Source organism: Apteryx mantelli, chromosome 3 (genome assembly GCF_036417845.1).
Source record: "Apteryx mantelli isolate bAptMan1 chromosome 3, bAptMan1.hap1, whole genome shotgun sequence".
NCBI lineage: Eukaryota > Metazoa > Chordata > Aves > Apterygiformes > Apterygidae > Apteryx > Apteryx mantelli.
The window spans coordinates 9,324,551-9,347,298 of NC_089980.1; the positions used below are offsets into that span (position 1 = coordinate 9,324,551).

At 53.0% G+C, this 22,748-nt stretch overlaps 2 protein-coding genes across 2 annotated transcripts in view; both read left to right on the forward strand.

The window, feature by feature from the left end:
- KLHDC3 (kelch domain containing 3) overlaps positions 1–22,748 on the forward strand; it is a 38,133-nt gene that overhangs the window by 8,489 nt on the left and 6,896 nt on the right. The window contains exons 3-9 of the mRNA XM_067292668.1: positions 1,393–1,569; positions 3,934–4,049; positions 5,595–5,666; positions 5,892–6,105; positions 6,397–6,483; positions 7,680–7,788; positions 12,758–12,831. Coding sequence (XP_067148769.1) covers positions 1,393–1,569; positions 3,934–4,049; positions 5,595–5,666; positions 5,892–6,105; positions 6,397–6,483; positions 7,680–7,788; positions 12,758–12,831 — 849 coding nt within the window. The remainder of the gene's footprint in view (positions 1–1,392; positions 1,570–3,933; positions 4,050–5,594; positions 5,667–5,891; positions 6,106–6,396; positions 6,484–7,679; positions 7,789–12,757; positions 12,832–22,748) is intronic.
- Positions 14,263–18,894, forward strand: NPAS4 (neuronal PAS domain protein 4). The gene is made up of 8 exons (XM_067294801.1): positions 14,263–15,801; positions 16,414–16,580; positions 16,692–16,828; positions 17,019–17,124; positions 17,286–17,532; positions 17,815–17,924; positions 18,356–18,491; positions 18,573–18,894. The coding sequence occupies exons 1-8, from the start codon at positions 15,701–15,703 to the stop codon at positions 18,892–18,894; spliced, it is 1,326 nt and encodes a 441-aa protein (XP_067150902.1). The 5' UTR covers positions 14,263–15,700.

Consider the following 22,748-nt stretch of genomic DNA (forward strand, 5'->3'; position numbering starts at 1 on the left):
CATGAACGAAGATATTTAGCTATAGGCAGAGAGACTGGGTTCTCACAGACCAGACTGTTGAACAACGTAGCTTGTAAGACGTGCCAGTAGAGCACAGCTCTTATGGTGAAAGCGTAATTAGTGTGCCCAAAGGAATGCTCTTGCATCTTCCTCCCTTCTTACCACTCCCAAACGTTAAAGGGTCATAATGCTGAAGCCACTGCTTGGGAGGGATGGGGCTCCAGTCACACTGGCTTCCCAAACCCTTACTCAGCTAGCGCTGTCAGGTTTCAGTGCCAAAGCCAAGATGCCATCTTTGATGATCCAAAGAGCATGACTGTGTTATAGGTAGGTAACATGCTGTCTAGCTTGACTTTAGCGTGGCTGTGCTTCCTCGGTGCCCTTCCTGCCTCTGAGATGGACACTCACCTTTTAAAATGCCTGATCCTTTCCCTTTTGCTGTTTTGGTATTTCAGGGGAACTGCAGCCTAATTGTTTTCTGTTGTATTTTTTGTTATCTCCTGGTTGAAAACAAAACTGGAAGCAGTATGCATGCCCAAAGGATTGTGTCTGGGTGCTGTTATGTAATGGCCATGTAATACTTTCTGCAACTCTTGTGCTGTCATTAAACCCTGTAATACATGTTGACTGCTCCAGCTACTACTGAAAATGACATACAGGCTCCCAGGAAGTAGAACCTCTAATCACAAGAAACTCCTATTAGTAACACAAGGTTAGCAGAGAGATGTAACACTGAAGGTGTGGGTGAGGGCAAGGGTCTAAAGTTTTTTAAAAAAGAAGAAACAAACAAACCCTTGTTCCTGCGATGCTGCCGTCTTGCTTTACTTGGAATGTTGCTGCAAATCTGAATGATACCACCGAATGTGTTCCCTTGCCTGCTGCAGTGAACTGCTCCTGGGCTGCCTGTTTGTCTATCTTTGGTCTGTTTTTCAGAAATGTCACTAGCTTAAACTAGTTTCTGCATTCATTATCACCTCTGTGCTTTTCTTTCACTTTTGGATAGCTTTTTTTTTTTTTTTTTTTTTTTTTTTTTTTTTTTGATTGAATGTGGTGTACCCTCCAACCTACTCTCTGGGATGAGCCAGAGTGGAAGTCTCTTCAATGTAGTTGATGAAAAAATGAAGACGTTTCAATCCAGTCCTTCACTCCTCAGGTGCTTCTTCTAGTCTCCTCTGTGACAGTGGACTTGTGGAAAGTTATGCTTCCATATTTCTTAGCTACCTGCTATTCAGGGTCATGCACACCTTTGTGTGCTTAGTCTTCTTCTGTACCTTGTTGTGGAGGAAAGAAGCTTTCTGCTTTTGTGAACACTCACTTGTCCAGAATGGATTGTTACCTATGAGCACATGTAGCAGGCTGACATTTGACATGGGCTTGAACTTCTGATTTCAGTGTCTCTGCGCTGGATCAAGCTGCCTCCAGTGTGGACAAACAGCCGAGACCATGTGAGAGAGGTGCCCTATATGAGGTATGGGCACTCAGCAGTGCTCATAGATGACACCATCTACATATGGGGTGGTCGCAACGACACTGAGGGAGCCTGCAACGTGCTCTATGCCTTTGATGTCAGTAAGTTCCAATTTCTTGCCCTTCCTTGTCCCAACTGCTCTTGATGAGACCATCTCTCTCTGCTCCACTGCACTGCTCTCCAGCTTGCTGTCCTGTCACTCAGTGTCTATGCAAAGTGGTAGTCTGGAGCAAATGGGGCAGGTGAGGAATCAGTGTGTTATCAAGAACATGGAGGCATGGTGTCTCTAGCTGGTTCAGCAGGTTTGAAAGAGGAACAGGGTGATCAGTGTGTCTGGACACCTGACTCTGTAAAAGCCTTTGAACAGAAATGACTGAACTTGTGTCATAGTCAAATGGCTTTTAATTTTTCTATTGGCTTTGTGTGCTCTCTCTGATAGTAACTACAACTGAAGCTATCCCTCTCTGTGATACGCTGTTCCTTAACTGTGGCTGAAGGTTGCAGCAAGAAGGGGATGGAGCTCTTGAGGACCGTGGGTCTTCTCCAGGGTGGCCCTTCTATCTGTAAGAATGAAGCAGAGTGAGAAATAAAATACAGAAGCAGTCAGGGACAGGATGGAAAAACAAAGGCAAGCATGAGCCAAGTTAGATAAACCTGAAAGATAACTCCTTGAGCCTTTCTGTTGGCTTCTTCATTGTGCTGTTGGAACATCTGGGGAGAACAGGAACTGGGTAGACAGGAGTGTTGTGAAAGGGGGAGGGAGGGTTACGTCTGGATTCTGGAGGCAAGTCCAACCTAAATACTGGCCAGGAGCAGGCTTGCTGGGCTTACAGGAGAAGTGCTTGTTCTGGTGCTTGGCTACATGTTACTTTCCTTGTCAGGAAAGATCTCGCTGCTTGGGAGCTGCTCTTTGGGCGCAGTCAATTGTTTGGATTTTTCTTTTTCCCCCACGGACACATGCAGCTGGGAAGCCACCCGTAAATCTCTGTGTACCCAAAGGCCTTGCAGTGGGAGCTGCCTGATGTCCCTGCCAACTCAAGCACTTTAGCATTAAGTGAAAATTAACTGAAAAGCCAGACTTCAGTCCTGGTCCAAACCCTGTGCAGCTGTCTGTACACACTGTGGTTGTCCCCTGCCAGTCCTGGAAAGTAAGACTGGTAGTCCTCTGACTGTAATGGAAGCTCAGTTGTATGAGCTTCGTCATGATCAAGGCCTGGCTCTAAAGTCCTGGCTGAGGGCATCTTTGTCCTCTGGGGATGGAGGTGCTGATCACAAGTTGAGGTCTTTTCCATCTCTAATTTGACACGTTGCACTTGGCTGAGCTCTTGCTGCTACCGTGTGACTGGGCTTGGAAGCAGCCCTGTGAAGAATGGGAACTCAATAGCCATCACAGCTTTCTTGCTTGCAGGCTGCCCAGGGATTTTGTTGACCTTGCAAGCCCCTTTGTGCAGTTCCAGCTGGGGCTTAGGCGGATAACTGTGGCCAAAGGCCAATTCAGAGAAGTTATCCTCTCCCGGAGAATGTTGCTTTGGCTCCAATTTTGCCACTTCCTGAAATAAGCACTGCTCTTGGCTGCATTTATGGAGTGGGGGGGGAAATGTCTCCTGCTGTCTCAAGGCTTATCTGTGCCTCTCTGTGGGCTTCTGGGACAGGTGCCTTTTTGTGCTTGGCAGTGAGTCGCTGGCTTAGTTCCATGTTGCCCTGCATGGAGAACAACTCTGGCTGGATTTAAAGTCCTCCCCTAAATCAAGCCAATTGCTGGAGCATGTAGGGTAAGGGGATGAATCTGGCTAGTTAGGTAGACACATGGGGAGCAGTGCCTGAGGGGCAGGCAAGTCGGAATGGTGAAGGGTGGAGAGCAGGGAAGGCTCCCCTTGAAGAAGGGATGAAAATGTAACAAGAGGAGCAGATAAGATAGGGAGAGCTGAACTGCAGAGTTGAGGATGTGCACAGTAGCTCTGTTGACGTGAGCGGCTAAATGACCTCAGGCTAGGCCTTAGAGCACTGTTTTTCTCCATCAGCTAGCTAGCATCTCCAAGCTGTGAGGTCACTTGGGCCATTTGGCATCGTTGCTTCATTGTAATTGAAACTGTAAATGCAGAGTCGATAAGTGACTCGCTAGTAAGCTTTGCAAGAGATTCAATACAAATAACATTGCTCAAGCAGTGCTGTGCTAGTCACACTTAAAACTTGAATTTATTGTGGGGTTTGGCAGAGTCAGCAGTCTTGCCCTGGGACTGAGGTCCTCTGTCACTGTGCCCCCTCTGAGGAGGCCCAGATGGGTGGCCTTGCTTGAAGAAGCTTGCAGTCTCTCTGCCTGGAGAAGCATGTGCTCTGTAAGAAGGAGAAGAGGACTTTCTGTCTCAGAAATAGCATTTTCCTTGCCCCTGAAGAATGGTAGTAAAGAGCTACTCCATCCCCACAGCTATTGTGTTTTCTTAGCATTGCCTCCTGTTTTGTTTTAGACACGCACAAATGGTTCACACCAAAGGTGTCTGGAATGGTCCCAGGAGCGAGAGATGGGCACTCAGCTTGTGTCCTGGCAAAGAGCATGTTTATCTTCGGAGGCTACGAGCAGCTGGTGAGTAGTCTCTGTGACAGTTATTTGGAGATCCCTGGGAAAGAGGGTGTTCCTATCCAGGACACAGTAGAGACAGGGTAAGAGGGTATGCTTGCATTTATAGTTGCTTTCATTTTATAACTTGGCAAAGTTATGCCATAAGTTATCCAGGTTAGGCTCCTGGTTTTGTGGAGAAGATAGTTGAGAAAGTAGGTCTACAAAGGCTGGTGGTTTTATTGTTTTGGTTGTGGGTTTTTTTTTCCAAAACCAATATATTTTACTCTTAGAAGCAAAAGATGTTTGCCCATGTCTTGGCAAGTGTGCCACCGAGCAGGTTGGAGGATGCTTTCTGTATCTGCCTGAGAGATTCAGGAGTTAAAAGCAGTTGTACTTTGCTGTTCTAGATTTTTATATAAATATTATATATTTTCTGGATCAATTCCCAGCCAAATTTAAATAAAGATAAATATATAAATAAATATAATTATAATAAGTATAAAATATGTAAGTATATATTTATATAATAAATACATTGATATATCTATTTTAATGTGGCTGAGAAATGAGCCAGAAAAATCCTTTTCCAATGTCTGCAGTGTTGCTCTGAGGTTTGGTCCTAATCTGGTGCATGTTCCCTGTGTTCTGTACCTATTCTCACATCTTGCTGAGCCCCTCCAGCAAATGCTTACTTGTTCTCCCACATAAGAGTACTTTGAGCTGAAGGTCATCCTGCACTAGCCATCAGTGTGTTTAACACTCCTTGGAGCAAATCCTTACGCTCTGATCTTAACAAGTGGGTAAATATAATTTCAACCTATCACCAGGCTCCACAAAAGCTGTGCAAATTCATTTCTGTCTATCTGGAAGGAAGCTGGAGCTCTGTTATGGCAGACCCTGGACTATTCCCCTTCTTCCAAGCAGTATAGCAGTGCCAAATTCGTAATCTTGATTACAGCACCGGTACAAATGTGGTTTGTTTCTTAACCAAGACCAAACAAGCCTGTAGCCATCTTGGTGCTATCTCCTCCACCTGGAGGAGCAGAAGGCTGTACAGTCTGTGTGAGTGCAGCCCCTTCCATACTGCTAGCAGCAGATGAGTTTTATGGGATTCTCAGAACCCCAAGTGTATTTACTCCTATATAATTAGCTTCCTAGAAATAATTTCAGCTCCCTTCTACCTCTCATTGTGTGGCCTTAGCAGAGTCAATTGTGACTGTCCGGTTACAGAGCTCCCTTATGTCACTGCATGGAATGGGGTCAGGTACTGCTGGGAATGCACGTGTTGCATGTAGGACTCACTCGCTTGTTACGACCAAGGCTATCAAATAAATTGGAAGGCCACAGAGAGAGAAGGGACAGCTTTGAGGAGAAATGGCCTTCACCTCCCTCTTGTGAGGTGGTGAGTATGCTGCTTACCCTGACATTTTGGAGCTAGCACCCCATCTCTTTGGAAGTGCTGTCTCCAAAGGGATGCTCCAGGTCTCTAGGGGAGCATCCTTTCCTGGGGCCAGGGGTGACCAGGCTGCCCAGTCCCTTGGTGACCAGGCTGCACTGCTGTTCTTCCAGGCCGACTGCTTTTCTAATGACATCCATAAATTGGACACCACAAACATGATGTGGACCTTAATCTCTGCCAAGGTCAGTGTCTGTTTTCTCACTCTGATTTGTGGGGGAAGTCTTGTCTCTGCCACCCTCTGGGATAGCTGCCCACCATTGTCTCACAGGTTGTCTTGTATGGCTGTGATCTGCAGGAGGAGAAGTTCTCCAAGATCAGGCAGCCACCCTAAATTCCTCACCGAGATGTGTCCTCTCCCTGGGTAATCTGCCTGCTTTCTCTTGTTCTATTTTAATCTGTTTTTGCAGGGTACACCAGCTCGTTGGAGAGACTTCCATTCGGCTACCATAATTGGAACAAAGATGTATGTGTTTGGTGGCAGAGCTGATCGGTTTGGGCCATTTCATTCCAACAATGAGATCTACTGCAACCGCATTAAAGTATTTGACACAGAAACAAACTCCTGGCTGGACTCTCCTCCAACTCCAGTGCTCCCTGAAGGCCGGCGGAGCCATTCAGCCTGTGAGTACGGAGCTGCTGAGGAAGGTGGACAGTGGAAGGGAATTCCCTCGCCACAGCAGAAGGGGTGTCTGGCCTGCTGGGTGGAGGTGTGGGATGGCAAAGAATGTGCAGAGCCTGGGTGTGTGGAAAGCTGCTGTCTCTTGCAAAGCCTTGCACCTCGTCCTGCATGTGAAGGTAATGTAAACTAAGGGAGATAACCAGCACCCCTTTGCTTTACATTTGATGTTGGAACAGGGATCAGCTGGGCTCTACACTGGGTGGCACACTGATGTCTATGCTTGCTCCCCACAGTCAGCTACAATGGGGAGCTGTATGTATTTGGTGGCTACAATGCGCGCCTGAACAGACACTTCCACGATCTCTGGAAATTCAATCCAGGTACTTACACTTTTAACTTGCTGTAGTGATAGTGCTTGAGGCTCTCAAGTGTGTAAGTGCTCAGATGCGTGTATCCCCCAAGGGCTTAGGAGCCTGTTTGGGAGAAATGGCTCTTCTGACAGCGTTGACAGGAACTTGCTGCAGTGCTTGAGACCCCCCTGTTCCTCCTCATGCTGTCTCCAAATCTCAGTCAGAAAGCAGAAAAGGAAGTATTGCTGAAAGATGCCCCTAATAAAAAAGTGGTCTCATTCTTAAATATGCAGAAGTGTTAACAGAAAAGAAGGTACGGGGAAGGAATGGGGCTAGGGGACCGCAGAGACCACAGTTGCAGAAACCATTCAATTTGAGCTGCAGCATCCCCATGCCACACTGTCTTGGTACCAGAAGGTCAAACTGTGCAGCAGAAATGGTGGTTCTTGAGCTGATGCCCTGAATATCAGTGAGCTGTTTGGGGTCCCCCCATACTCGGGTACTTTTGGCAGTCTGTGAAAATGATTTGTTTGCTAACTGCTTTGTATAATGAAATCTTGTAAAAGTGTTAGGTGGTTTATCTGAGAGCAGCCAATTTGCTGTTCCCCCAGCTGATCTGTGGGCTGGTGACTGAGCTCCTGGAGATTTCAGTTAATCACCCCTCTGTGTCCTTGCCATGGAGAGTGGCAAGGACAAAAACTTGGTATCTTCTCCACCTTGTTCAACTTCCCATACTCCCCCAAGGCGTGGATGCTCTGCGTTTTCTGTGGCTGCCAACAGATGGAGCTGGATCCCTGGATCTCCCTGCAGAGCTGGGCCACACTAGGGTGCCAGGAAAGGAGCCTGCTGGCCTGCTCCTGGAGCTTCACCCCCTGTACGGCTCCCTGCGCCAGCTGCCTGGCGCTCAGGTGCTGTAAGCGAAAAGCCTAGGCATGTTGCAGCAGACAAAGGGGAGAACTTGCTGCTCCTGTCGCAGCTGGCAGAGCTCCGAGGGCTGTGCCTGGCATCTGGTGTGACATTTTGGGAACAACCCTGTAGAACTGTATTGTTCTGCCTCTGCAGCAAAAAGAGGCAGCAGACAGGGAAGGTGGATGTTGGCTAGCTGGTGGCTGTAGGGCAGTGAGCCTCTGTTTTTTTTATGTGCTTTGTTTAAATCCATAACCTGCCTATACCTGGGTCTCAGTCAGGCTCTTATGAGAAGCTGGTGCATTTTTTTCCCCCCTTAGTTTCTTTTTCTTGGAGGAAGATTGAGCCCAAGGGGAAAGGCCCATGTCCTCGACGCCGGCAGTGCTGCTGCAGAGTGGGGGATAAAATCATTCTCTTTGGAGGCACCAGGTGAGTTGTGTGAGGCCTGTGGGGTGGTTCTGTAAGAGGGTTTTCCCTGCCCTTCGGTTCAGTTTCTCTCCGTGCTATATCTTGTACTATAGTCAGCTTCACTTTAGAGCCATGTGGCAGCTGTGTCTCCACCTTACAAGTATCCAGCAGAAATGACATAGATCAGGATTCCTCTGGAAAAACTGGAAGACTGAAGATGTCCCATTAGTTTGTAAAGCACCTGGTGACAAACCTTCTTTTACAACAAGTAGGGGCAGAAGTGTGTAACATCCTGTTCAGGAGGGGTTGTGCAATTCGGTGGCCAAGCTCTCTGTGAAAGAGATCTGGAGGGGCAGAGGGGAAGCAACATCCTGCTATCAGAAGGACAGTCTGCTCTGCTGCAGCAGACCTCAGATTGATTTACCTCCATTGTGTGCTGCCTCGGCTTCTCCCACCAGCATTTTTCTTCTTTTGCTGGCAAATATGTCTACCAAGCTGCAGAGGGGTGTCAGCTGGGAGCTGTTTAAGGAGCCCTTACATGTACCAAGGTGGCGTTCCCTTCTGTTCCAGCTTTCCTTAGTGAGGTTTTCATTCACAAAGGAGACCTGGTGTTAAGGATTTAGCTGTCAAACACTGGAAGTGATACTGTCAGGATGCAGGACAGCTGGATGTTGCCAAGAGCCTTAACAGCTGCTAAAAGAAAGGAAGGGGCCCATCACCAGCACACGCTCTCTGCTCTGTCTGGAATGACGCATTACAGTTCTGGAACACAGGTCTTTTTGCTGGCATCTGCCTCGTGTAAACATCTGAAATGCTTTCAGGCCTCCAAATGGCTCGGAAAGCTTTGTGGGGGCTTTCCCTGGGACCCTGGTGGTGGCTTTTTAGGGACCTCTCTGAAGGCAGGCAGGGGAGAGAGGACAAGACAGGGCATGGCAGAGGTCCAACTGATGGACTGCCCACACCAGTGGATGATGGGATGAAGGGCCTTCAAGCCAAAGGAGTACTGGGAGGGAAGTGCAATAGTAGAAGGCTTGTGTGGGTGTGAGGGAGCGCTTAGCGCATGGGTGAGGTACTCAGAGGTGCAGAGTTTATCCAGTCTCCTCAACAGATATTGTGTGTTGCTCTGTACAGTAGAAGGCTTGGTAGGACTTGACAGCAGCTCTGGATGCTCTTGGATGCTGCAGTCCTTGGTAGATGGTGCTGACTTTGTTACAGCAGCAACTGAGCCCTGATACTAAACCTAGGCACCCCTAAGAAATGCTAACAAACAACGGAAATTCAAGGACAGCTTTCTGGAGTGCTGTCTGCCTCTGCCAGGCAACACAGCAGTGTTTGCAGCATCTGCTCCCCCCAAATGCTTCAGGATTCATCATGCTCTTTAATGTCCAGGCTCAACTCTCATGTATGGCAGTTCAGCACCAGCTTGGGATAGGAAGAGCTGCTGGCAGCCAGAAAGGTAGCCTGCTTGGACTTCAGGGAGAGTCTTGCAGGCTGGGGAAGGGGGAGGTGGGAGTGGGGGCTGTGCTTGCTTCCTGTAATGGTTATCAGGTGTGTTCTGGAGCTGCCTGGCAAGATAAGAAATTTTCCAGGAAGTCATTGAAATGGAGAACTCCCTGTGGTCTGCCTCCTGACCTGCGTTCCCCTGGCCCGGCCCGGAGGCGGGGAGAGATCGCAGCGCAGGGGATTTGGCAGGATTGCTTGCCAGCAGGCGCAGCTCACTAGGCAATTGCTCTGGGGGAAGGACAGGCAAAACCCTCTTGTATCCTGCCCTCTCCTATAGGATTCGTATACAGAGTAGACTGCCTGTTCGGAGGTGCTTTTGCAGGGTAGCATTCAAATGCTTAATTTCTTTTGTATTCCTGCCTAGAGCCCACTCTTTTTTGCCCCATCTGTGGTCCCTCTAATTGAGGGGGGCTAGCAGCAATCTTGTCACTTATGTCCTGTCTTAAGTGACCAGGAAATCATGTAGTCCTAAGCTCAGTGCTCCCATTAGCTATGTCCTCTTTTTCTCTAAAACCCACCAGTACTTCAGTGTGCAGAGATCCTCCCCAAGGAAGAACCATGGGGAAATGGAGTACGGTAAAACAGAATTTAGCTGAGCACATTTTGATCCAGGTTTGGCCTGAGGTTTTGCATTACCTGATAATGCTTAGAAATGCCTGGCTCTGGTGGGGGGGCAGGGGCTCTCACTGGGTGCTCGGTGCAGGGCCCAAGATCCTTTACCAGCACTTTTGAGCTGCTGCTGAGCTGGAATGGGCAATTTTGCTGGGCTCTGGCTAGCAAAGGGGTGCCCAGCACCCTGCTGTCTTGGGAGCTGCAGCTTTCCTGGTCTTGAACTCCAGGCTTTCCCTAGCTGCTTGTGGTTTGGTGATAACACTGCAGATGTGGTGCCTGCTGGCTTCCCTTCGAAAGATAAAGGATAACATAGGGACTGTGACGTGGATGTGAGAAGATTAGGTTGGGGCATGGTGAGCCCACAAGGTAGAATTAAAAGGGCTCTTGCCTATATTCAAGCAAATTGGATCCATCTGCAACAGGCCTTTTCTGCCAGCAGTGGGCTGTGCCCCATGGTTTGAACTGGCATTATGAGAACTGGGGAAGGGGTGGTACTATCTCATGTTCTGGTGAGATGTGAAGCTTGGGAAGCAAGTGACACTGGGGTGAGACGTCGCAGCACAAGCTCCCAGCTAAGCAGTAAAGACATACTAAACTTCCTTGTTGCAGCGTGAAGTGGGACTCTAAATGCCTTTCCTTTCTGTCAAACTCTCCAAACAAGTGTCAGCCACAGGAAAGCTTTCCCTTGGACCAAGCACTGCTGTTCCAGCACAAGCTTGTCTGCCTGTGCTGGGGGAGGCAGTGACCAGGCTCCTGTGTGGCTTTGACTGCCCCTCCCCAAAACTGCAAGGGCAAGGGACCTTAGAGATGAGGCTGCCTTGTTCCCTAGGAATGCCTGAAATGACCGCTCCCCTCTGGCATCCCAGGACCAGCATCAGATGGGAGCATCAGCAAATTGGGACTGGCTTAGAGTGACAGTCATGCAGATCAGGACCTGACACTCGCTCAGTTAGTCTCCTCAAACAGCCGTCTCCATTGCAGCATGGCATGTTGGTGCAACCAGGGAGCTGTGGCTGGAGCCTGCAGTCAGGCTGAGAATGTCTGCGCTTGCACTGCCACATGGATGCTTCCTAGCTGCTTTCTCCACATTTCTCTCACAATATCTCAATGGCCAAGCTGAAATAATTGCAGTAGATCTTAACCATGTGAAAATTGGAGTGATGAATGCTGTGTGGCTGGACAGAATCGCTTTGATTCGAACACTGCGCTGTTGGACTTGGCACAGGCCTTCCAACTCGTGTAGCAGAACCCAAAAGCAGTCTAGTTGCTGCCATAATTGGAGGAACACAAGTTAATAAAATAGGACATTCTCCTGGCCGCAGGCTGCTAACCTGTGGGCTTTTGCTAGAGAGTTTGTGTTAACGCAATGGGTATGTGCAGCTAGCACAGACAAAGAGGGAAAGAGCTGCTGCTGAACCAGGAGGAGACCTCAGTGGATGCTAATTGTCAGCTGCAGCCTTCACTCTTCTGCAGAAAATGTTGAGCTTCTGGAAAGCACCTTCCATACAGTCCCCAGAGAAAGGTGCTTGGCTTATCACGTTCCAGCCCACTGTGGTGCTGGAGCAGTGTGGCAGTGTTTGCTGGCTCTGTCCCCAGCAGCATCAGTGCTCCCAAGAGCTTGCAGACAGGAGAAGTGAGCTCACAGGTCTCCATGGCATTACTCACAAATAATGTGCTGCATGTGGCAGCCTGTGAATGTTGCACAGCCTTGGGAAGCTAGAGCTGAGGTGGGCAGGGAGAGCAGAGCAGTGTTGCCTGCAGCATGTGGCTGCTTTCATTGCTTCTTGGGGGACCGCAAGCTTGGATGGCCGATGGCTACTCGTTGGTGCTGCCAACATCTCTGGAGACAGGCCGTGGCTCCCCTGCCCTCTGTCCCTGCAGCACAACTGCAGAGAGCCTCGCAGAGAGGCCTTCTGTGGCCCCAGCTTATCCCACCTGTTTCACTGTGGACGCCAGCACAGCTCCGGACTGTCTTGTGATGCCAGTGTCCGATGCTGGCTGCCATGGGGCAGCCAATGGGCCCTGTTTATTGCACATGGAGCAGGATGTTTGACTAGATGCTTGTGCAAGCATAGCTGCACTCAGGAGCAGCTGCAGTGTCCCTGTTCCAGCCTGCTCAGAGTCCTCCTACTGGGGCCCTAGGACTCGGCTTTGCCTCTCTGAGGGGAGCGGAGGCAGCTCTTTGGAGGGTCAGATCTGCTGAAATCGCTGAGCAAATAGAGCCCTGCACCTGCGCTCTTTCTGGAAACAAGCCCCAGCGCTGGTAGCTGCTCATGCTTCAGCCTGGGGAAAGGGAGTGTTTGCCAGCACCCTCCTCATGCCCAGAGGGTTGGGTCCTGCAGGCCTAGGGGAGGCCTCAGGGCTGCTCAGCTGGTGGAGAGCAATTCAGGAGGTACCTGGGGAAGGAGTGTGAAACAAGCTGGAGGCCGGCAAAGGTGCAAGCTGGGAAGAGGGATGTTCCCTGCAGAGTGGGAAGTGTGCTTGAAGGGCAGGAAAGCAACAGAGGCAGTTCTGAGCTGAGAGAGAAGCTTGCAGCTGGAATCATCGGAGGCTTGCATGAGATGGAGATGGCGCCCCCATTCCCTGCTGTGGCTTGGGGCGGAGAAGGTGTGTGTTTCTGCCCAAATGCCAGAGCTGGCTAGCCAGGCACCCCTTGCTCTGCACAGCCCTGCCTACACTGCGGGGTGCTGGGTCAACGATGGCTTTGGGTGCTGTTGGGAGGAGGAGAGGGGCGGGAGGGATCAGAGAGGCCCAGATGTGGGATGGGTAGGCCAGGGACAGTCGTGGACTTTCACAGCCCTCGGGAGCCCCCAGGGATGCAACTGGGGTAGGAGTGTTTCGGCACTGCCTGACAAGCTTTGCTTGGCTTCTGCAGCCCGTCTCCAGAGGAGGGAATGGGCGATGAATTTGACCTGATGGATCACTCGGATCTCTACATCCTCGACTTCAGTACGTGAGCACTCCCTGCGCAGGTTGCGCCTCCTGCCGTGAGGCATGCTTGTGAGCAGGCCTCGCGATGAAGCATTGGGGATCCAGGGTGCCTGCCTTTCAGTGCCTGGGTCCCCCCGCAGCGCCTAGACAAGGATTGCCACCGCTAACTGTGCCTTCTTTCCACAGGTCCCAGTCTAAAGACGCTGTGTAAGCTGGCGGTGATTCAATACAGCCTGGACCAGTCTTGTCTTCCCCACGACATCAGGTACTGGGGTACAAGTCACCCTCGGGTGCTCTCTGTCCTTGGGACATTGCGGCCCTGGAGCCCTCCCTGGTGGTGTGCTTCAGGGCAGCCTGGGCTGGGGAGCACGGCTGGGGTTGGGGTGCAGCAAAGCTGGTTTGCGCTTCCCCTTAGCATGTCCCGTTGGTGTGTTACAGATGGGAACTCACAGCCATGACAACGAACAGCACCATCAGCCGCCCCATCGTCTCCTCGCAGGGCTGAAGCTGGCTCATCCCTCTGCCTGCCACCCTACCCTCACCCCTCCGCACACTGATCTTTTGTTCCACTGCCTGCATGAATTTTTAGCCCCTTCAAGCAAGGAACATGCGTGAGCTCTGTTCGCCTTGCCCTCGCCGGGCCTCCCTCTGCCCTTGTCACACCTCCGGCAGCACTGACGTGCAGGCAGAGCAGGCCACCAGGGAAGAAATTGGCTGGCCCCAGCAGCACGATTGTGAACCCCTGTCCTCAGCACTGGCTCCAGGGCCTCTCACGTTGTCTCCCCTTGTCTGGAGAACTGCAGCTGCGCTGCCCCTATTCCCTGCCACACTCTTGAGGGCCTGAACAGACTCCCGGCACTGGCCGTAGCCTGAGACCCAAGCCCAGGGTTACGAACTGTTCCTGCGCTGCCTGGTGAGAGCGGGGGCTCCCCTGCCTACCCTGGCCGGCACTGACCTGCTTCCTGGCACTGGACTGAGCCGAGCCCCTGCACTGTGAAGGCCTGCCCCAGCTGGCTCCTCTGCCTGGCTCCCTGTGTAAAACAGCAACTTGGGAGGGTTTTATAAACACTGAGGCCAGGTGTGGGTTTACACTGCTCTGTGTGTCCTAGTGGGGAGCAGCTGGGGGTGGCCATACCGGTAGGCTGGGTGGATGAGACTGAGCCAGATGCTCTTGCCCTGCCATGCAGCCTTCAGCCACCAGGCTGCTGCCAGTCGCAGCCCCGGCTGGGGTGGAAGAGGGGGTAGACTGGGCCTCTGGGTGAGCCTGGGCTGGCTGCAGGGCTGCCCCCAGCACATGTGCCTTCTGCCCCTGGCCACACTAGCACCCAGGGCATGAGGCTGCCCTCCTGCAAGAGTGGGCAGTGAGGATGGGTGGGAGGGAGAAAGTCAGTGTCTCCTGGACTCCCCTGTCTTGGGGAGGTGGGTGCAAGAGTAACGTGTGCCATGGGAGGGAGATGGTGCTTATGACCTGCAACTCCCTGCAGGGAGGGAGGTGGTGGCTCATCTGGGGCAGTCCTGCTGGGCATCATGTTCCTGAGCTGCACCTGGGCCCCATCCTACAGAGGTGAAGCGTCTGATGCACAGAGGAGTTCTGGTGGCAATGCAAGCAGAGCCAACACAGGGAAGGCTAGTGAAGTGCCCAGGGTATTTACTAGGATGCTGAAGTCATGGGGGCAGTTGAGAGATGGCAGTGGATGTGTGCTGGGAGCACGTGGCCAAGGGCCCAGGCCATCTCCCTGGCTCTGAAGATCAGCATGCAGCTGGGGTCAAGTCCTGCTGGGTTCATCCAGCAGCGTGGAATTACAAGGGCAGACAGGCCCCTCAGCCAGTGCGTGATGGCTGACATGGGTGCAATAGAGCAGCCTGAAGCAGGATGAGGGCTGCGAAAATCCCAGGGCAAGAGCTTGACTTCAGATGCTATGGGAGATGGTTCTTCATGCGCCAGCAGCACGTCGCTGTAGGCTGTGGCCAGTGACGTGTGTCAACACAGGCTGGAGGCCTGAAGGGAGTTGGGGGGCACTGTTGGAACAGCTGCCCATGGGGGAGCATCCCAGCCTGGGCTGGCCCTTTGCAGTCCTCGGTACCCACAGGTTACTCATGAGGGCAGTGGGTGGGTGTTTTCCACGCATTAGCAGGTAGCTTCTGCTCCTGCTCAGCTAGCTGCAGGCACTGATCCCAAGCCATGCCATGAGCTGCTGGAGCTTTTTGCCTCCTTTTCCCCAACATGAAAGGTGCTAAGTTTACTCTCCTTGTTGGATACTGGGGGTGATGCATGCCAGGAAACACCCCGCAGTCACCCGGGCTCACTGTGCTGAGCAGTGTGGTGCTGAGCATGGGCGCTCCCCAAGGTGCTCCTGGCTCTGCGTGTGCACAGCTGTCACCAGTCCTCTGGGAGGAGGCACGGGGGCTTGTTGGAGAGAGGGTCACAGGCATCCCGCTCGCCTCCAAGAGCCCTACAGGCTTGGGGGCACCAGGGCCCTGCATATGCTGCAGGTCTCTGGCCCCTTCTGGACCTCATCCTGGGCTGGGGGCCAGAAGCGGGACAGATGCATGCCCCACAGCGGGGTCCCTGCTGCCCTCATCATCACCCCCTCCTGAGCGGCCAGGTTTGCTTTAAAGACCCCAGCTTCCTTTTATTGCTTCCCCTCTCAGATTGCAGCCGGCTGTGAGGGTTATTTTTAGCAGCCTGTCTTCTAAAAATAGCCCTGAGCTGTTTGGAGTTGCGTCACGAGAGGTGACCATCCTCCGTGCGGCCAGGCTTGGCCCCTGCGCCCCAGCAGGGTACAAAAGGAAGCCGGCAGCGGCGGGGTCAGCGGGTTCAGAGGCAGCCAGAGGCGAAGGAGGCGAGAGGCACTCTGCCAGCTTCAGGCAGCCCTGCGTCGGCACCATGACCATCTTCTGCAGTCACTGCCACAGGCCGCTCCAGGCAGAGACGAGCTGCCTGCCCAGGAGGGCCAGGCAGGCGCCAAGTGTCTCAAAGCCATTCAGGTGAGCTTCCTCCCACCTCTCACTCGGGGGCGGCAATCCCCTCCTAGCAAGCGAGAGCCCTGGGCCACTTCGTGTGGTGTCTGGCAGCACTTGCAAGGGGCTATTGCCAGCTCGGGACACTGGGGCCTGCTGACTGGTGTGCGGGGAGGAGGCGAAGGAGCTTGGAGAGGGCAGAGAAGTTTCAGGAGGCTGAATGAAGACAGAGACAAGTCCAACCCACAGACCAAAGGGGCTGGGGCTCACGTTCTGGCACTGGATGCAGTGTCCACCCTTGTGGGGTTTGGTCATGTTTCTCAGGGTATCCCCAAGGCACAGGTTTTTGTCTCACCTGGCCTCTGCAGTGTGTGTGGGGGGCACTGGACATGACAGCAACGTGTCACCAGGCACCAGCTGGGCTACTACGCACACCAGTGTCCGGGCACAGTTCTCCAAAACAGGTCCCAGGGGTTTGCTTTGCTGGGGGCAGCTGGCATAGGGCACCAAGCCAATCGAGGGCCTGACATCTCAGCCCAGTGTCCCAGAGCTTGCGAGTCTCCCAGTAGCAGGGCAATAGGGGGATGCTGCCCCTCTCTCCCTCCCTGGGCACGTTCCCCCAGACAACTGGCTTTGCAGGTCAACCAAGAGTGCCTCCAAGGCTCGTAGGGACCAGATCAATGTGGAGCTGCAGGCACTGCGCTCCCTGCTGCCTATCTCCTCCCAGGAGAAGGAGCGGCTCTCCTACCTCAACACCATGGCCCTGGTATGCCTCCGGCTTCGTGGGGCTCATCTCTTCCCTCCAGGTAACTGCGGTGCTGCCACACATTCCCCACTGCCGCACCAGCTCATCTCTATGCGGGGCACTGTTCCTGCCCCTGTTAGAGTGAGTGCTTCCAACTGTGCTTCTCCCACAGATTCAGCTCCTCCTGCGGGACCGACCTTTGGCATGGAGCTGCTCTCCCTGCTGCCGGGGTTCTTCCTCGTGCTTTTGGCCAACGGCAAGCTGGCCTACATCTCTGAGAACGTGGCTCAGGTCCTGGGCCTCTCCACGGTAATCCACAGATCTGCAGTCACCGTGTCCTTGTGCCTGTCCCTGTGCCTTTATTACAAGCCCGTTACGCACAGCAAGCATCCCCTACAAGACCTCCTGCTGCTTCAGTGGGCTGTGAGCTCACTGCATGTTGGCCCACAGCCCACCCAGGGATAGGCAAGGTCCACGCTAATGGCATGCTCTTCGTCAGGTGGAGCTCCTTTCCCAGGGGGACACAGTCTTTGACATCCTGGATGGGACAGCGCGGGAGGCCGTGCAAGAGAAGCTCCTTCTCGCTCAGGAGCAGCCAGGAACCGGTAAGGCTGAGGAGAACAGGAGAGCGCTCAGGGAGCTCTCTGGGCTCTGGCTCCTTGGGGCTGTGGTCAGGGACCTGCTGGGGTCAGCTGGCCCTGCCGGGAGAGGAGCCAGGCCCCTCGGAGAGTCCCTGACCTGCTCCGGCTGTTTTGTTTCCCAGCAGAAGTCACGTTTGTCAGCGAGATGCGCACATCCAAAGCCTTCCGGCTGCAGCACGGGGGGAATCGGGCTGTGGCTGTGAGAGGGCACTTTGTGGCCCTGCACAGGCCAGCCTCCCCCCCTGCTTCAGCGTTCATGGCTTTCTGCACGCCAGTTGCACAGCTGCCTGCAGACAGCGATGCCAGTTCCCAGGACAACCTCTTCCAGAGCGTGCACGCCCTAGACATGACGTTTGCTGACGTCGCGGAGAGGTGAGGGGCACCTGCTCTCACCATGTTCTCAGCTGTGTGTCTCGGACAGCCAGCAGCACTTCCCTTCACCACAGCTGGCCAACACCCATGTGTGGGACCCAGGCTGGAGCCTGCCCAAGCAGTGAGACTCTCCCAGACACTTCCCAAGCTTCTTCCCTCCCTTGTTTGTGACCTGTTCCCGCACTCCCGTTGATTTGTTCTCTCCCCATTGTGCAAAAGCTGTTTCTTGCTGGCATGGTGCCCTGCAGAGCGCTCAGACCACACTCCCATTTTCTCCCCCAGTGTCATCTACCACCTTGGCTACCGTCGGGAGGAGCTGATTGGCCGGTCGTGGTACAGCCTCCTACACCCCGATGACACCCACCTAGCGGCTGCCCAGCACAGTGCCGTGGGTAAGTGTAAGGCCTGGGAACACGTGTGTGTTTCTGTGGCACGGTCTGGTCACACCTGAGACCTGACTGTCCAGGAGGGCAAACACAAGGTCCTGCCCTCTGCAGCTCCCTGCCCTGAAGGGGATGATGCAGAGGATGAGTTATGTGCCCCACAGGCTGTCCATATGGGGTCTGTAAGGCCACAGGTAGATGCCAGGCTTGACAAAATACAGGTGCCTTGCTTTGCCACAGTGCAAAAAGCAGTATCAGCCTTCCTGAACCTTCGCTTCCTGAGAGGGCAAGACATGAACTCAGTCCCGCTGGGGTCAGAGCGGCAGGCTGGTGACAGGCCCTACTGTGGCCATGGGGCAGCCCATGGGGCCTGCAGCCAGCACTGGGCTCTGCACTGGCAGCCTGGCCCACCGCGGGCTGATGCAGCTGCTTGTCCACAGCGCTGGGGGCCGGGGCAGCGGTGGGAGCCGTGGTGCTGCGGGTGCTCCGCTCTGACCAGACCTGGGCCTGGCTCCACACGGCAGCGCGGCGGGACCGCGGGAGCCGCTCCATCGCCTGCACCAGCCGCAGCCTCAGGTGAGCGGCAGGAGGGGAGCCCGGAGCACGCCGCGGGGACCGGTGCGCCCGGGCCGCCCCTCACGCCCGTGTCCGCCGCAGGGAGGAGGAGGCCGCCCACCTGCGCGCCCATCAGCGCGGCCCGCCGCCGCCGCCGGCCCGGCCTGCCGCCGTCTCGCCGCCGCCCCACGCCCTCGGCCTGCTGGCCGCGCAGCTCCGCGCCCTGGCCGACAGCCTCGCGCCGCCGCCGCCGCCGCCCGCCGCCCCGGCCTGGGCCTGGCCCGAGGCCGCTGCCGAAGCCTCCCCGTCGGGCGAGCCGGGCCCGGACTACGACGATGCCCTTGCCCGTCTCCTAGGCGACGCGCTGGGCGACGCAGGGCTGCCGGCCGCGCATGCGCACGCCCCGCTCTACCCGCTCCAATAAACGTCCCCGCTCCCGCACTCCGCATTGTCTCTGCCCGGCCGCGCGTGCACCCGCCTCGTCCCGGCGCTTCCGCCCGCCGCGGCGCGCGTGCGTTCGGGCGCCCCTCGGCGAACGGCTTCCGGTTCCGGTCCCGGCCGCGCGCGCTGGGCCCCGGTTGCGGGGAGACGCGGGGGCCGAAGGTGAGCGCCGGGCCCGGCCGGCCTAGGGGAGCCGCGCCGGCGTCGGGCCTGCGGCGGCCCGGCGGGGCCGGGGCGGAGGAGGGTTCCCGGGAGTGGGGGCCCGGTGGGGCCGGGGCGGAGGAGGGTTCCCGGGAGCGGAGGCCCGGCGGGGCCGGGGCTGGACAGTGAGGGCTGTGCCTCGCAGCTGGGCGCGGGTGGCGATGCGGCCGCGTCGGGCCGGCACCGGGGGGCCCCCTCGGCAGGGCGGCAGGGCCCGGGGGACGGCGGGCAGGAAGAGCACAGCTGAGGAGGACGACGAGGGACCAGGGCCTGTGGAGCAGCTTCGGGGCAAGGAGAGGCTGAAAGTGGTGGAGGAGGACGGCGAGAGTTCGGGTGATGACAACGGCAGCAGCGAGAGCCCCTCCGAAGACGAGGGCTCCGGCAGTGACATCTCGGGCAGTGAGGAGGAGGTGGGGGCTGGCGGGAAGCCCACCGTGAGCCCCATGCAGAGAGGTAAAGACTGTCCCTGACACCCTTCACTGCACCCAGCCTGGCTCCTCCAGCAGACCCCACAGGGTGCAGGCTGTCCTCTGGGAAATGGGTGCGCTCAGCTCTGGAGTTTCCTCTATAATAAACCTGTCATGGCCTACCCAAAAGGTTATCATGGCTTGTGTGAGACTTTGCAGGCTGGATGTTCAAGCTATCAATGCAGCCTGTGTGGCTTGAGTTTCTGAAAGCATCCAAGCCTCTGAGCATCTCCCAAGAGGGTCTGGGTGTCTTGGCCACCTGCTGGGTGGGGAACGAATTAGCAAATGGCTTGGTCCACTGTTCCAGCTTCTTAATTCCCTCTCCTGGTTTTCTTCCCGCATCTGTTCCACTCAAAGGTTGAATTTGGCATTAACAAAGGAGTTTCCATTTTAGCTCTTGATAAGAGAGGTTTCTAGAATGAAAACTTATAGGAGCCTCTTTCTTTTCTCCCCGCTTTAAATCCATGTGCAACAGATTTCAAACATCTTCTCAAAGATAGCTGCTGTGGTTCTGGCACTGTGGTGTGCTAGCTAATGGGCCGGGCGAATGGGGAAGGTGTCAAAGCTCTGGGGTGATATATGCAGAGGATAAATTGGCCTTCAGAAGGGAGTGCGCTTCTGACATCTACCAGCTGTATGCCTAACCTCAACATAGGAAAATAAAGGAACAAATTATAAAATGAAGAATGGAACTTTGTAGTTCAGTGAGATACTGGCACCACATAATGTGTTTGTCACTGCATGGCAAATTGAACCGTTCAAAACTTTGGGTTCCCCCCCCCCACACACACACATGCTTAAAAGACTAAGCAATTTACAGATTATTTTGGTGTGAGGAGAGCCTGTTTTTACCCTAAACAAGGGTAAGCAAAATCAGTTTTGTCCACCTAAATCAGAAGCATTTCTGGGATACTTGTTTACTTGTTCTCTCAGTTGTCTGATTGGGGAGTTAAGTTTACAAGTCTTTAAAATTTTGTAAAATACTTCTAGATTTTTGCGGGGGGTGGAAATAAAGCTCACAGATGAAATTGTTCGTTGCTCTGAGACGGATGAGGGGGAATAAAGGACTGAAGGAAGGTGGAGGTAAATAGAAGACAGGCAGAAGAAGAAAAGTCAAGGAATACATCTATTGGAACAGTGCTAAACTTCAGCAAACTTTCTTTATGAATGGTGATATCTCCAGCAGTAAACTATCTAGTTATAAATTAGGACTCTTTAGTCATGCCAGGTCTCTTTCCTTCATACTACACAAGGTACCCACTGATGTGAACAAGATCTGCTATTAAGCGAGCATGATGTGTGCTCCTAATTGCTCCAGTCAGCACTTGCACCTAATTTGGTCTGGTTTTCAAAATTGGCTTGATCAAATCACCCCGTGCATATGAGAATTGAGAGAACACAGCAGCTGTGAGGATTTGTAAGGAACAAATGACATCAAAATCCTTATAAAAGTTTAGTAAGCTATTGGAAGTAGTACATGTGTGGGAGCTGGTTTTTTCAAAAGACTTAAGAACCACATTTTCGAAAGTAACTGCTTGAATTTGTGAGTTTTACCATACTTTCCAGTGTCTGTCTGAACTCACAAATACAGAATTTGCACAGGCAAATCAAGCCTTTGTAGAAATGCATAAAAGCTGATGGACATTGCCTAGCATTCGTGCTCATCACATTGATCACAAATGAGCTGATCTACTGCAGATAAGGGATAATCCCAATTAGGAACTTCATGGGTTTGGAAAGTGTTTAATGTAGAGCTCTACAAGTGCTAGCGTTAGCTTGTACGGTGGCTTCCATGCTGAATGTGGAAGAGGGAGTTGAGTACACTAATGAAATCCAGAAGATGTTGAGATGCAGTCAATAAAGACTGAGGCAAATGAATTCGCGTAACTTGAGGGAGGTTAGAAAAATAGCCAAAACCAAATCTAGTTCAAGAAACACAGCTAACGTAGCTATATGAAAAACGGAGTATGGATGCTCTCATGTAGATGTGTGTTGGGGGAGCAAATGGGTAACAACAACAAAATCTAAAGCCACACATCTCCTTTCAGCTGAATTGAACAGCTTGCTTTTTCTCAATGTTTAAATGAACTCACTAAAATCAGCCTGGTAAAAGCCATTCAATACTGAAAGCCCTTCTTAAGCTGCAGTGGGGAGAAACAAATTTAGGTATCCTGTAACTTGAAAGGTACTTTATAGTACAGATGAATTAAAACAGCCAGGTGATGGATAGTTGTGGGAACAGTGAGAAAACCAGTGTGGTGCTTGCGTGCATAGAAAGGAGCACCACATCTGCTGTACTGAGGTAGTCATTCTTGTCTGCAGCAGCATACGCAATGTTGGTTTCCTTGTCTTAAAAAGATCAAGGTGAAAATGAGAATCTTTTGAGAAATGTGTCAAAGGCCCATTAAGAGAAGTGTGAGCAGGATGGAAATCACTGTGAAATACTGTCCTGGCCCTGCATGACATCTTGCAGGTGTGAGAAGGCTTTAGGATCTATTGAAGGAGGAGTGTCCTTGGTGTGTTTGTGAGGGGGCGGGGGGAGGTACAGCTCAGCTAGAGGTGGAGCTGGACTTTCAGGAAAGGGGCTCCAGGGCTGAGTGAGGTCCTCCCACCCATCTGTAAGCATTTCATTTTCCTCTCTTAATGGTGATCATTGCCAAAGTCAGAGAAAAGACCACTGAGAGTCACCCTTTCCTTCCAGCAGCTGGATGTGAGAGGGTACAACATCTTGACATTTATCTTCTGTCTGGACGCTATGTAATTTTGTTTTTTAACACAAAAGTAGCTACATGGAAGTCCAGCACTAATGTCATCTCAGTGGGGAATGACAGGGCAGATGAAATGCTGAGGTTGCAAGCCATTTAGGCCATCTGTTTTTGCATTCTGGACTTTGGTGCGTTAAAGAGGTTGAGTAGTTCTTAACTGGTTGAGTGTAGTAAAGAGTCCACATGCTGAAGAATTGGTTGGAGGAGAGGAAACGTGGAGAGGCTGTGCTGTGAGAAGGAGATGCCCATGTTATTAGCAGAGAACAGTGGTTTTGCAAGAGGTGGGGAGAAGAGGGAAGGATCCGTAAACTACTAGAGGAAAGGGAAGAAATGGCAGATGGGAGGATTAGATGAACGATAGAGAAAGTGTAGAAAAGGTAGGTCTTCTAAGGGGGCAAAAAGGA